Source organism: Lucilia sericata, unplaced genomic scaffold (assembly GCF_015586225.1).
Source record: "Lucilia sericata isolate MDLA Ls3-8-SP2 unplaced genomic scaffold, ASM1558622v1 Contig001435F_arrow, whole genome shotgun sequence".
Lineage (NCBI taxonomy): Eukaryota > Metazoa > Arthropoda > Insecta > Diptera > Calliphoridae > Lucilia > Lucilia sericata.
The window spans coordinates 37,654-50,474 of record NW_023995368.1 but is presented as its reverse complement, the minus strand read 5'-3'; the positions used below and the strand labels follow the sequence as shown (position 1 = coordinate 50,474).

The 12,821-nt window shown below is 27.4% G+C and overlaps 1 protein-coding gene across 1 annotated transcript; it reads left to right on the top strand.

Annotated features, from left to right (window-relative positions):
• The first annotated feature begins 4,277 nt into the window (after positions 1 to 4,277).
• LOC119611375 (protein roadkill) lies at positions 4,278 to 8,266 on the top strand. Its single transcript, XM_037966935.1, has 8 exons — positions 4,278 to 4,699; positions 5,032 to 5,182; positions 5,432 to 5,553; positions 5,621 to 5,782; positions 5,948 to 6,243; positions 6,313 to 6,491; positions 6,575 to 6,717; positions 7,074 to 8,266. The coding sequence occupies exons 1-8, from the start codon at positions 4,446 to 4,448 to the stop codon at positions 7,210 to 7,212; spliced, it is 1,446 nt and encodes a 481-aa protein (XP_037822863.1). The 5' UTR covers positions 4,278 to 4,445; the 3' UTR covers positions 7,213 to 8,266.
• Positions 8,267 to 12,821: the final 4,555 nt, after the last annotated feature.

Below are 12,821 nucleotides of genomic sequence, written 5' to 3'. Positions count from 1 at the left end.
CAACACTGGTAATAATTGAATCAATTTTTTATTAAAATATTGTGAAAGTATTGAAATGTTTATAAATTATCCACAAAAAGCTAAAAGAAAATTCATTTATAATGAAATAATCTTTATTTTTATAAAACATAAAATAAAATTGTGGGTATTTATAAAATTTATCAATAAATTAATCTTAATTTAATCTTATTACATTTATCTTAATAAATAGCGTACACGTTTAGCAGCTGCTGCTGGTATTTGATAAAAATAGTTTATTTTTCTTTTATAAAATTTTTCCAATTTTTTGTTTTCCTTATTGTGTTAAAATGTTTCAGTAATACGTGCCATTCACTTCAATCAAAATTTTCTGTTAACAAAAGATTGTTAATTTTTCGAAATTCTTTGGAAAATCTTTTAAAACATTTACAACTGGTCACACTTTAATGAGATTTTGTTTTTGATTTCTTGTTGATCTTTTCTTTCAATTTTATTCAGTGTTGCCAACATTGGTCAAGCAAAACGCGCGCAAAAAAATTAAAAAGGGGTAAAAAAGCGTAATTTTCTAACTGAAAATGGGTAAAAAAGCACTAACGTTTTTTAGTCAAATATTGTTTATTTTAATAAAAATTGCACATTATTTCGCTCATTTCCTACAAGACTCCAAAATTCGTTTTTTAGAACATTGACTACAAAACAAAACATGCGTCATACTAAAGTCTTTCATCTGTGTGAGTTAGATTTTTAGTAACGTAAGAACTAAAACTAATGTTTGACGAATATTAGATAAATAAGATGAGAAATTTTCAAATTCCTTGATTTGTTTAAAAGTTATTTTAAAAATAGTAAAATGTCATTAAACATTCAAACTGACAGGCACACTACCAACTGGCGAACCGATGTAACCACACCCAAATTGTAAAATTGTGTGAAATATATTTTTTTTGCAAAATCTATATATATTATTTTTAAGTTTATATATCGATACCCATAAAATTTTGTACATAGATTTTGTTTTGTTGGTCAGTTATATCGTCATAAAATTCGGAATAAAGAATTATAATAAAAATATTTTTATTGCGAGTACAACGATGAAGTAATCATGGAGGCTTTATATATTAGGGATAGGTTCAATTGTGTAAAAAAATTGTATAAAACTTATTTTTTGTCAATTTTCATCGCTGTACTCATATTTTTAAGGGGACCTTAATAGGGGGTAGGGTAGGTTACCGAAAAATCCGAATTAAATTCGGTAGGAAGATTACGTTTGTATAAAAGTTGTTTATTTCGAATTTCTCCGCTATACTCGTATTTTTAAGTCAGTAAAGAGCGTTAAAATCAATTTTTGAAGGTGACCATATGTGGGGGTAGGGTCAATTATGGACCGATTGCCGTAAAATTTGCTAGAGAGATTTTGGCTTATATAAAACATATTTATGTCGAATATTTTTAAGTCGGTAATGAGTATTAATGTCATTTGGTAGAGAAATTTTGATGCATATAAAAGTTACTTATGTTGAATTTCAACGCTGCACTCATAGGGAGACCTTATTTGGGGGTAAGGTCAGTTATGGACCAATTCCCATAAAATTTGGTAGAGACATTTTGCCTTATATAAAACTTATTTATGCCGAATTTCATCGCTATACTCGTATTTTTAAGTCAGTAATGACCGTTTAAATCATTTTCTGAAGGAGACCTTATATGGGGGTAGGCTCAATTATAGACCTATTTCTATAAAATTTAGTAGAGATTTTGGCTTATATAAAACTTACTTATGTTGAATTTCATCGCTATACTCGTATGGGGGGTAGGGTCAATTTTGGACCGATTCCCATAAAATTTGGTACAGAGATTTTGACGCATATAAAACTTATTTATGCCAAATTTTATCGCTATACTCGTATGTTTAAAACAGTTGTGACTGTTAAAGCTGTTTTTCGGGGGGTCACTTGTATGGGGGATATGCGAAATTGCGGACCCATATTGCCCATTTGCCATACCAAACAAACCTTACCTATAAGAAATATTTGTGGAAAAATTTAACTCGCTTGCTCTTTCCGATCTAACCCTATCGTGCTTTCAACAGACAGACGGACGGACAGATGAACAGACGGATGGACATGGTTAGATCGGCTTAGAATTTAATAAGGACCCAAAATATATGTACTTTTGTGGGTCTACGACCAATATTTCGATGTGTTACAAACGGAGTGACAAAATCAATATACCCCACTCATCTTTTTTGATGGTGGGTATAAAAAGCACTAAATGCACTGTCATAAAATTAGAAAGCACCACTGTAGTGCCTTTTTGAAAAAAGGCACCATGAGCAAAATTTTCCGCGTTTGGCACACCAAAAGGCACCGCAAATAGTGCTAAAAGCACTAAGTTGGCAACACTGATTTTATTAGCCCTTTTACTCGGCTGCTGTCTTTCTGTCTTTTGACTTTTGCTCTTTGTTTTCATTTTTGTGATAAACAACACCTTTCCATTTTGTCACGTCTTATTGCAGCAACTGCAATAGCGGCAGCAGTGTTTTCTCTAGTGTGTAATGTGTGTACGTGTGTTTATTAGTGTAGGCGCTGCGCTTTCTTTTTGTTGTTTTTATTATAATTGTTAAATTTAAAGAACATCTTTAGAAGGTTATAACCTCAATGTTTTTCCTCTATTTTTGTTTTATTCTGCTCTTTTTTTGTTATAAATTTTGTTATTGTTCAATAAATTTTTGTTAAGCTTATGGTTTTTCTTTTGTTATTATTGTTTTTGTTAAAGAATGGCAACATCATTGGGAAAATCCGTTATTTTTTAATCTCATTGCTTTGAGTTGCTATTTTGGCGCTTTTTATATGTGAGTGATAGTTAAAAACAACAGGATAGTTCAGTGTTTTGTAAACAAAACAAACACCGGCTGTTTCACAAATCTTTAAATAAGGGGAGTTTTAAAGGGATTTCAGTAAATTGAGTAAATCTTAATGAAATTTTGTTTAAAATGAATAAAAATTTATGAAATTGATACAAAATGTTAAGATAAAATGATTTCTTTAGATATTTATCATTTCTAAGAAGATTTTCAAGTATTTTTTTGCAATTTTTATTGAATTAATTGTTAATTGCTGTTAATTTTTGTAATATTAATAATTTCCATGACGATTTTAAAGCCAATTTTTAATATTTCTTGACCATGTTCTCCAACTTTTAATATTTGTTAGATTTTTTAGTATGCCTATGCTTAAAAATTTTTAATTTATTTTTTTTTGCAAAAAATTAAATTTTTTTAAGTTCAATGAAATTTCATTTATATTTAGTATTTATGCTTCCATTTAGCAAGATTTTTTGATTTAACCTTTAATTTTACATTTTTCAAATGTGATTGTTAAAAAAAACCTCAAAATTTTTATTACAATACCTTTTATTTACCTTTTAAATTTACAACTGGTTTTGAAAAACACGACACAAACAGTTTGTTCACCTTGATGACAACAGAGTAGGAAGAAGATAACAAAAAAAACATAAAACACCTTTAGAATCTCCACCACCCTTATGTCAATATACTCATCATCATCGTCATTATGTTTTTGGATTTATAATGAATTTTCAACAACAATCGCCTACATTTGCTCAAACGGATGTGTTAGTGTTTAGACAAAAAGGTCCTTTTTGTTTTTGTTCTTTTTCTAAAATATCTGTGTGTTCAATGAATAACACCTTGAATTTTTGTTGTAACTACCTTGAGTTTTTGTAAATACACTTAGATGGACTACAAACTGTGGCAGACTACCATTTGAGCAAATAATTTCCTTTTGAGCAGATTTTTCTCGAAATAACAATAGAACTAGCTGAATTATTTGTTACATCTGCCTTTATTAAATGTCGACAGTTTGAGTGACATGGTAAGGATTTTTGCTGGCTGCTGCTAGCAAATCTATAGATTCTTTTGTTTTATAGAGTTTTTCTATTCCTGTAATCCTTGAAATGATCTTTTACTTTAAGGCTAAAGTAACTTAACAAAATTTCAAACTGTTGCTTTAAAATAAAAATTACAATTTAGTTGTTTAAAGTCCAGCCAACGTTAAAGACGTGTTTAAGAAACATCAACAAAAAAAAAATTAAATAATATTTGCAACACTCTGTTATAGTTTGTTTACCTTTTAATTACTCGTCATTTAAAACAAGCAAAGTGCTATTTATTACTCCAAGAAAAAAAACTACCGTTATTCTATAACTATCACCATCTTTCTCTAATTTTAAAGAAAACAACAATAAATTAATAACTGTTTTATTTTTACATTTTTTTACTTAAATTTATTGCAAATTTTGTTCAAAACGTTTTATGTAACTTGTGTCTTAAGTCCAATTTTGTTAAATTTTTTATTTTTGTTAATTTTCTTGTTTTTTTTATTAATTTAATGTTAAAAAATTTATCGTGTTAAACATTTTGTGCTTGTGTTTTTTAAGAAAAATTTATGCAATTGTCTTATTTATTGTTAAAATTGTCTTTGGAATATTTTATCAAACTGGATAACAATTCGTTATTGTTGAAATTATTAAATTTAATGTCTTCGCCAACGTCCGCCTATTCATCGCCCTCTTCCTCATCATCCTCATCGGAATATTCACCCTCAACATCTAGTCCCGAGTCTAACTCATCTTCATCATATTTAAATTTAATTAAAGTAGAATTTGATCGTAATATTATGGATTTAGTTTATCAGCCGAGGTAAGCTAGAAATCATGGGAAATTTTTCCAGAAAATTTAAGGAAAACTCCAGTTAAGATTTTGAAAAATATGAATTTATTAATTTTTAAAGTTTTTCAATATTATTGTTTTGTTTATAAACATAAAAATCACTTTGTCTAACAAAACGTATGGAATATTTTCTAGATTTTTAACAGAATCTTGTTGAAAATTTTATAAATTCTTTAAAAACATATTAAAATTTTCTAATTTAGTTAAATTTTTTAAAAATCTTAAGCATTTTCTTATAATATTTATGAAAATGTTAATAATATTTACTAATTTTCTTTTTCTCTCTTTAAAACTATTTGCAGATTGCCGGTGAATGAATGTCAGGCAAGTCAAACTGCTAGAGTGACATCTAACCTAAACGCATCCAGTAGTACAATGGCGGTTAGTCGCGTACCTTCACCGCCTTTACCGGAAGTAAATACACCAGTTGCTGAGAACTGGTGTTACACACAGGTAAGTTCTATTCGTTTTTGCATATAAAAATATCCCTAAAAAATTTACAAAAGAAATGCAATATAAAACTTGTTTAATCTTAAGCCTTAAGTAGAGATTAAATTTCGAAATTTAATACTTCCAAAAGTATCCCTTTACATCTTTCTGTAAGGGAATTAAATCTTTTGTAACAACTTCCTTTTTTCTTTAAATTTTATTTATAAATTTGTTTTTGTTTGTTTTTCTCTTTTTTTTTTGTTCCTAATCCAGGTGAAAGTGGTTAAATTTAGTTATATGTGGACCATAAATAATTTTAGTTTTTGTCGCGAGGAGATGGGTGAAGTTTTAAAATCCTCCACATTCTCTGCCGGTGCTAATGACAAATTAAAATGGTAGGTTTTTGAAACTGTGAAATATTCGAATATTTTATTATTATTTTTTTTAAATTTAAATTTCCAGGTGTTTACGTGTTAATCCAAAAGGTTTAGATGAAGAAAGTAAAGATTATTTATCCTTATATTTATTATTAGTTTCCTGCAATAAATCAGAAGTTAGAGCCAAATTTAAATTTTCCATATTAAATGCTAAAAGAGAAGAAACCAAAGCCATGGAATCACAGAGGTGAGTAAATTGATAAACAAATTCTTTAAATTATTAACATTTCCATTAAATTAACTTACTAAACAAATTTTTGTTAAGAAAATGTTTGGCAACATGTTGCTTAACTGCAGTTAAGCAACAATGATGATAATTTTTTAATAAAAAAAAAACGTTTTCCTATTATAGAGCATACCGTTTTGTACAAGGCAAAGATTGGGGTTTCAAAAAGTTCATTAGACGAGATTTCCTATTGGATGAAGCCAATGGTCTACTACCCGAAGATAAATTGACAATATTCTGTGAAGTTAGTGTTGTGGCCGATAGTGTTAATATTTCTGGTCAATCAAATATTGTACAATTTAAAGTGCCCGAATGTAAATTGAGTGAAGATTTGGGTAATCTCTTTGATAATGAGAAATTTAGTGATGTAACGTTAGCCGTGGGTGGCCGTGAATTCCAAGCACATAAAGCTATACTGGCAGGTAAGTTTTTCTTTTATTAAAGCAAAAAAAAAACAAATAATTAACTTATTTTCTTTTTTTGTAAAACAGCTCGTAGTGATGTCTTTGCTGCCATGTTTGAGCATGAAATGGAAGAGCGTAAATTGAATCGTGTCGCCATAACGGATGTTGATCATGAAGTTTTAAAAGAAATGTTACGTTTTATTTATACTGGCAAAGCTCCAAATTTAGATAAAATGGCCGATGATCTCTTAGCAGCAGCTGATAAGGTAATTAGTTGTTATTTATGTTTTTCTATCATTTTCTTTTTAATTGTTATTTTTTGTTTTGTTTATTTTGTATGTTTATTTAGTACGCTTTGGAAAAGCTGAAAGTAATGTGTGAGGAAGCGCTGTGCGTTAATCTCTCCGTTGAAACAGCAGCTGAAACCTTAATATTAGCCGATCTCCATAGTGCGGATCAATTGAAAGCACAAACGATAGATTTTATTAATACGTAAGTTTAGCACTTTTACTTTTTTAGGATTTTTTATTTAAGTCGTATGTTTAGAAACATGTTTATGAGGTTTTTTGTTGCAAAGACCTTTGATGCAAAGAAATTTAGATACATAGCTTTTGGCAACATGTTGCTACAAACATATTTTGTGTAAATTTTGTTATAAAATTGTACAAGTTCAAAAAAATTCATTATAAAGAATTTAACCTTCAGCAACAGGTTGCTTGTATAGTTTTCTTTCCATCAAAAGCTTTTGTGTTTTTATAAACATGTTTCTAAACTTTTCATATACATTTTCTGGTTTAAAACAACTTTTTTAACATAAAAATTTTCCACTTTTTTTACTCTCAATTTAGTCATGCCACCGATGTTATGGAAACACAAGGTTGGCAAAATATGATCACAACACATTCACATTTAATTGCGGAGGCATTTCGAGCGCTTGCAACACAACAAATCCCACCGATCGGACCACCCAGGAAACGTGTAAAATGAGCTGAAATTTTAATAGAAGCAACTCAAACAACAACAACAAATACATAGATAATCATCATTATAATAATAATAATAATAATATTAAAAACAACAGCAACAATAATTATTATAATAAAAACAACAACAACAAAAAACTATTCTTACTACTACAACTATTATTATAATTATAAATATTATTACAATTATTATTACTATTATAACAATAATAACTACTATAACAACAACAACAGCAACAACAACAATACAAACACAAATAATAGTTATAACTACAACAACAACAACAAAAACAATTTGAAACAGATAAATTTAATTAATAATTTAAACCCCCCAAAAAACACAAAAACTAATAATTTTAATATTTTGAAATTTTCTAAAACTTTTCCATATTTTTATGTTAATTTCTTTATACAACTAAAGGACAACAACAAAAACTATAATTACAACAACAATAGCAAACTTATGATGGCCAACTTAAGCAACATTTTGTATTTGATTGTAAAACAAATTATACTTTAAATGACTTTAAAATTTCTTTGCTAAAATATTTCTAAAAAAAATGTCTTTTTTAGTTTAAAAAAAACATGTTGCTTAAGCTTTAGATTTCATTAAAAACCCAAATCCTACTGGACTTACTATTATTTTCTTTCTTTTAACACTTTGCTGCTTCTTTCTTTTCTTTTTTTTTTTTTAATAAAAAAACAACATGTTTTTCTTATCTTTAAACTTATTTTTCTATAATTTTAAGAATATTTATTGTTTATTATTTTTATAATTTAAGTTTTAATTTTTATTATTATTATTTTTTTCTTAATTTAAATAATTTTTTTTTTAATTTTTTTTTTGCCTTTTTGAGTTTGTATAAAAAATTTAATATTATTAATAATAATTTTTTAATTAATTTAAATATCTATTGGTTTAACCAAAATATCTTTAATTAATAATATTTTAGAATTTTATTTACCAACACACAACCCGCCAATTAAGCGTTAAATCAAAATATTACTTTCTTTCTTTAAATAAAATAAATATAAAAAAAAAATTTAACAAAAAAGAATTGAACAAAAACTCCATAATTTTGTTTTTTTCACTCTTTGTATCACTAGGAGTTTGTGAAAATATGTTTTTGTTAAACTAAACATTTTCAAATAATTTTTTTCCAAACTTTTCTCTAAAAAATTATATTGTTTAATTTATAAATAAGTTTTATTATTAAATTTAAATTTTGAGTTCTCTAGCTTGATGTGTTTTTTTTTCTAACTAAATAAATTAAAGTAAAGTAAATTTATTAAATTTTTTTTTCCGCTATAATTTTTAATAATTATAATTCTTATACTGTTTTTTTTTATTGTTTAATTAATAAGTATTTTTTTGTATAATTGTCTTTAAAATTTTAAGTAAATTTATCTACAAGAAAATGCAAATTTATTATAGAAACAACAACAACAACTACATACAAACAAAACAAATTGATTTTAAACATTACAAGAATATAAAAAAAATATGAAACACAGATTTTGTGCAAGTAAACCTTAAAAAAATTAAAGTGTTTTTGTTTTTTTTTTATTTAAATTCTATAGGTAAATCTTTATATATAAAAAAATATGGCAACACTGTAGGAAACTCATAAATGATTATAGTCCTTTTCGGCACCTAGTCAATAAAATGTTTGATTGGTTTTCAAACACCAGAGACCCCATAACTTATAAAAAATTGTTTGGAACTTCGTCAATATTTGCTGTTTAAAATGGATTTTAGAAATTTTATATAATTTTTATAATTAAAATTGTATATGGCAACCCTGCCTAGTTTACCTAATTGTTTATTAAAAGTATATTTCTTAACAGGCATAGAAAATTTAAATTTCGAAATAGTACTTTTGCCAATATTAGGGGTAAAAGTACTAATTAACATTACGGCTTTTTCTATTGGCCAGTTCACAAGCAAGTCTTTAAACTGGCCTATTGACTAGTCGGTGGACTAGTATTTAATAAGTTTGTGGACCAGTCTATAGACTAGGACTAGGCTATTGACAAGACTGTGGGAGGAGTAATCTATGAAGTAGTCTTTTGAATATACAATTGATCAGTTTATGGGCCACACTGTGGAATAGTCTATTGACTAGTTTATTGTCTAACCTATTTACTTATCTATGGAGTAGTCTATTGACTATTCTGTGGATTAGTCTATTGACTAGTCTATAGACTATGGAATACTCTATTGACTAGTTAATTGTCTAACCTATTGACTAGTCTATTGAATAGTAGATTGTCTAATCTATTGATTAGTCTATTTAATAGTAGATTGTCTAGTCTATGAATTCGTCAATATATAGTCTATTGACTAGTCTATGGAATATTCTATCGACTAGTCTATTAGCTAGACTATAGAATCTTCTATTGACTAGTTTGTTGACCTATGAACAAATCTATTGAATAGTCTATTGTCTAGTCTATTGACTTTTCTATGGATTAGTCTATTGACTCGTCCATATTCTACTCTATTGACTAGTCTGTAAACTAATATAGGGACAAGTCTATTGTTTAGTCTATGGATTAGTAAATTGACAAGTCTATTGACCAACCTATGGACTAGTATATAGAATAGTCTATTGACTAGACTATAGAAATGTCTATTGACTAGTCTGTCGACTATTTTATGAATTCTTCTATTGACTAGCAAATATTCTACTATATTGACTAGACTGTTGAACAGTATATTTTCTAGTCTATGAAATAGTCTATTGACTAGTCTATAGAATCGCCTTTTGACTAGTTTATTGACTTATCTATGGACTAGTCTATTGAATAGTCTATTGTCTTGTCTGTTGACTATTCTATGGATTAGTCTATTGACTAGTCCATATACTATTTTATTGACTAGTCTGTAGACTAATATAGGGACAAGTCTATTGACTAGTCTATGGATTAGTTAATTGATAAATCTATTGACCAGCCTATTGACTAGTTAATTGACAAGCCTATTGACCAGCCTATTGATTAGTCTATGGACTAGTCTATTGAATAGTCTATTTACTATGCTATGGATTAGTCTATTAACTAGTTCGTTCATATTCTATTTTATTGACTAGTCTGTATACTAATACAGGAAAAAGTTTATTGACTAGTATATGGATTGGTCAATTGACTAGACTATGAAATATTATATGGACTAGTCTATGGAGCAGTCTATGGAATATTCTATTGAATAGATTATAGAATCGCCTATGTAATTGTCTATTGACCAGTTTATTGACTTATATATGGACTAATCTATTGTCTAGTCTATTGACTATTCTATGGATTAGACTATTGACTAGTCCATATACTACTCTATTAACTAGTCTATAGACTAATATAGGAACAAGTCCATTGACTAGTCTATGATTAGTCTATTGACTTATCTACTGTACTAAAGTACTGAATGGGCATGAAGCCTGTTCCTTAATATCTGGCAATGTAGTTTGCTTGTCCTTTAAATTTGTACACAAGTTTATAGCTAAGTATTTTCTATTTCTATAAATTAAATTTAAAGCCGATAGCTTTTAAACCAAGTTATTTAGCATTTAATAGAGATATCAAACAGACATTCAAAAAGTGGGCGGTAAAAACCCTAACGTTTTTAAAATGCTATAACTACCCAAATATAGCCACTGGGCTATATTTGGGTGAAATTTATGTTTTGCCTCAAGATATTTGCTAAAATGTTAAAATGCCACTCCAAAACAAAGATTACGCCCTTATAACTTAAGTAGGATTAGGCGTGGCACAATTTTTATGTATGTCGCTCAAAAGCACATATCTTTATCTCTGTGTATGCCAAATTTGAACTCATTGCCCTTTAAATTAACAAAGTTATAGCGTTTTTCTACAATCATTTTGAATCATGATTTTTATGGAGAATTATATGGCAACCCTGGCAAATAAAATTTCTAACATATGCTAAAAAGTCTCTTTAAACAAATGATACTACTTTCAATAAAATCGGTTTGATAATTCCCGAGATTTTTATATTTAAAGAAAATAAGTCAAAATCTTTGTAAATAGTTTTAAAAAGCTAGTTTTGTGGAGTTTACTTTTTATGCTTAAAATTTGCTATTAACAATAGATAAATGTTCTGAAAAGAGTTGTTATTAAAAGCTCAAAATGTCCTCTTTCATTTAATGCTCATTTTATGTTAAACGATCCAGTAGTTTAAGAGTTATAGGCCATTTTTTAAAGGTGTCTTGAAAACAAAAAATTTTGCAAAAACGCCTGCATGTCAAACAATAGAGGGCGCTGAATAGACAGGTTGCCAGTGCTGCCAAGTTTGTTGAAAATTGTGCATTTCTTAAGGGTACCTAAAAACGTTTATAGCTCGGGAACTACAGGCTCAATATTAACAAATGATAGCTCATTGAAAAGATCGAAAAGAGTAGTTTCATATGGGTATATAATGTAATAAAAATATTTATTGTTTGGTTGATAATTAAGGAAAAACTTTTAGACAAATGTTTATGTTTAATAATAGATAAATTCTTGATTTAAAATGGTTTTAGATTAAACGATGTTATAGTACAAGAGAGAAATGTTTGTCATACTTCTAACAGTTTAGAAACAGTGGAATTAAGAGCCGGTTAGAGAGTACTGTTCAACTATTGTAGTGTTTTTAGTATTTTTAACATGAGTAAGTAGAATTTGGCATATTTTACATAATAAACTAAAACTAGATTTCTTTAGCTTTTAAATGTTACCAGTTTTACTTAAAACGATCAAGTATTAGCCGAGTTATGGTGGTTTATAGATATAGAGTAAATTCACAAAACTTGGCAGTACTGTTTAAGTGTCCGAACAGCGCCATCTATTGTTTGACATGATTGAAAATCGTAACCTTTTATTATGCATGCCAAACACATATTTCGAAAAACCTCTAGAACTCTGTTAATACTCAACGGATCGCATTGAAATTTATGTTGAGCGATAGTTAAGAATATTATCTAAAAGATAAGTATTTATTTAAACTAATAACATGTTTATTTTAGTTATTATTTAGCATTAAACCTAATAAACTATTAACAAGGTTTTAAAAGATTTGTTCTTAAAAAATAAGAATTAACGTAACCTGTTGGTTCTTTAGCTGTTGTAGTTTCCTAATATAATGTAAAATTTAAAACATTTTTTGTATTTTGCAGGATTTTTCAATTTTAAATCTTGGATTTCAAAGCTTTCATTTGCCATCAGTTTTATGTAAATCAGTTCAGTATTAGTGAAGTTATAATAGTTTTAAAGTATAAATGCTATTAGGTCTTAAAGTCTTTTTAAAATTAAAATGTTTAATTTTCAATAACATTTTATGTTGGTCCAATTTTCAGTTCTTTTGCTATATAACAATACAGATTTCTAAAAACAATAACTGTTCAATAAAATAATAGTAGTTATATTAAACAATAAGTTTATGTAGGTAAATGTCTTAGTAATGAAAACAAATTCATAAAATTGAAGAAATAAATAATATTTGAGTAACAATAACACAAAAATAATGACCACTTTTTTTAATTAACAATAAAAAAAAAAAAACAAATCAAATAAGAAAAATAACAAAGTTTCACTTAAAAATACAATAATTTAAAAAAT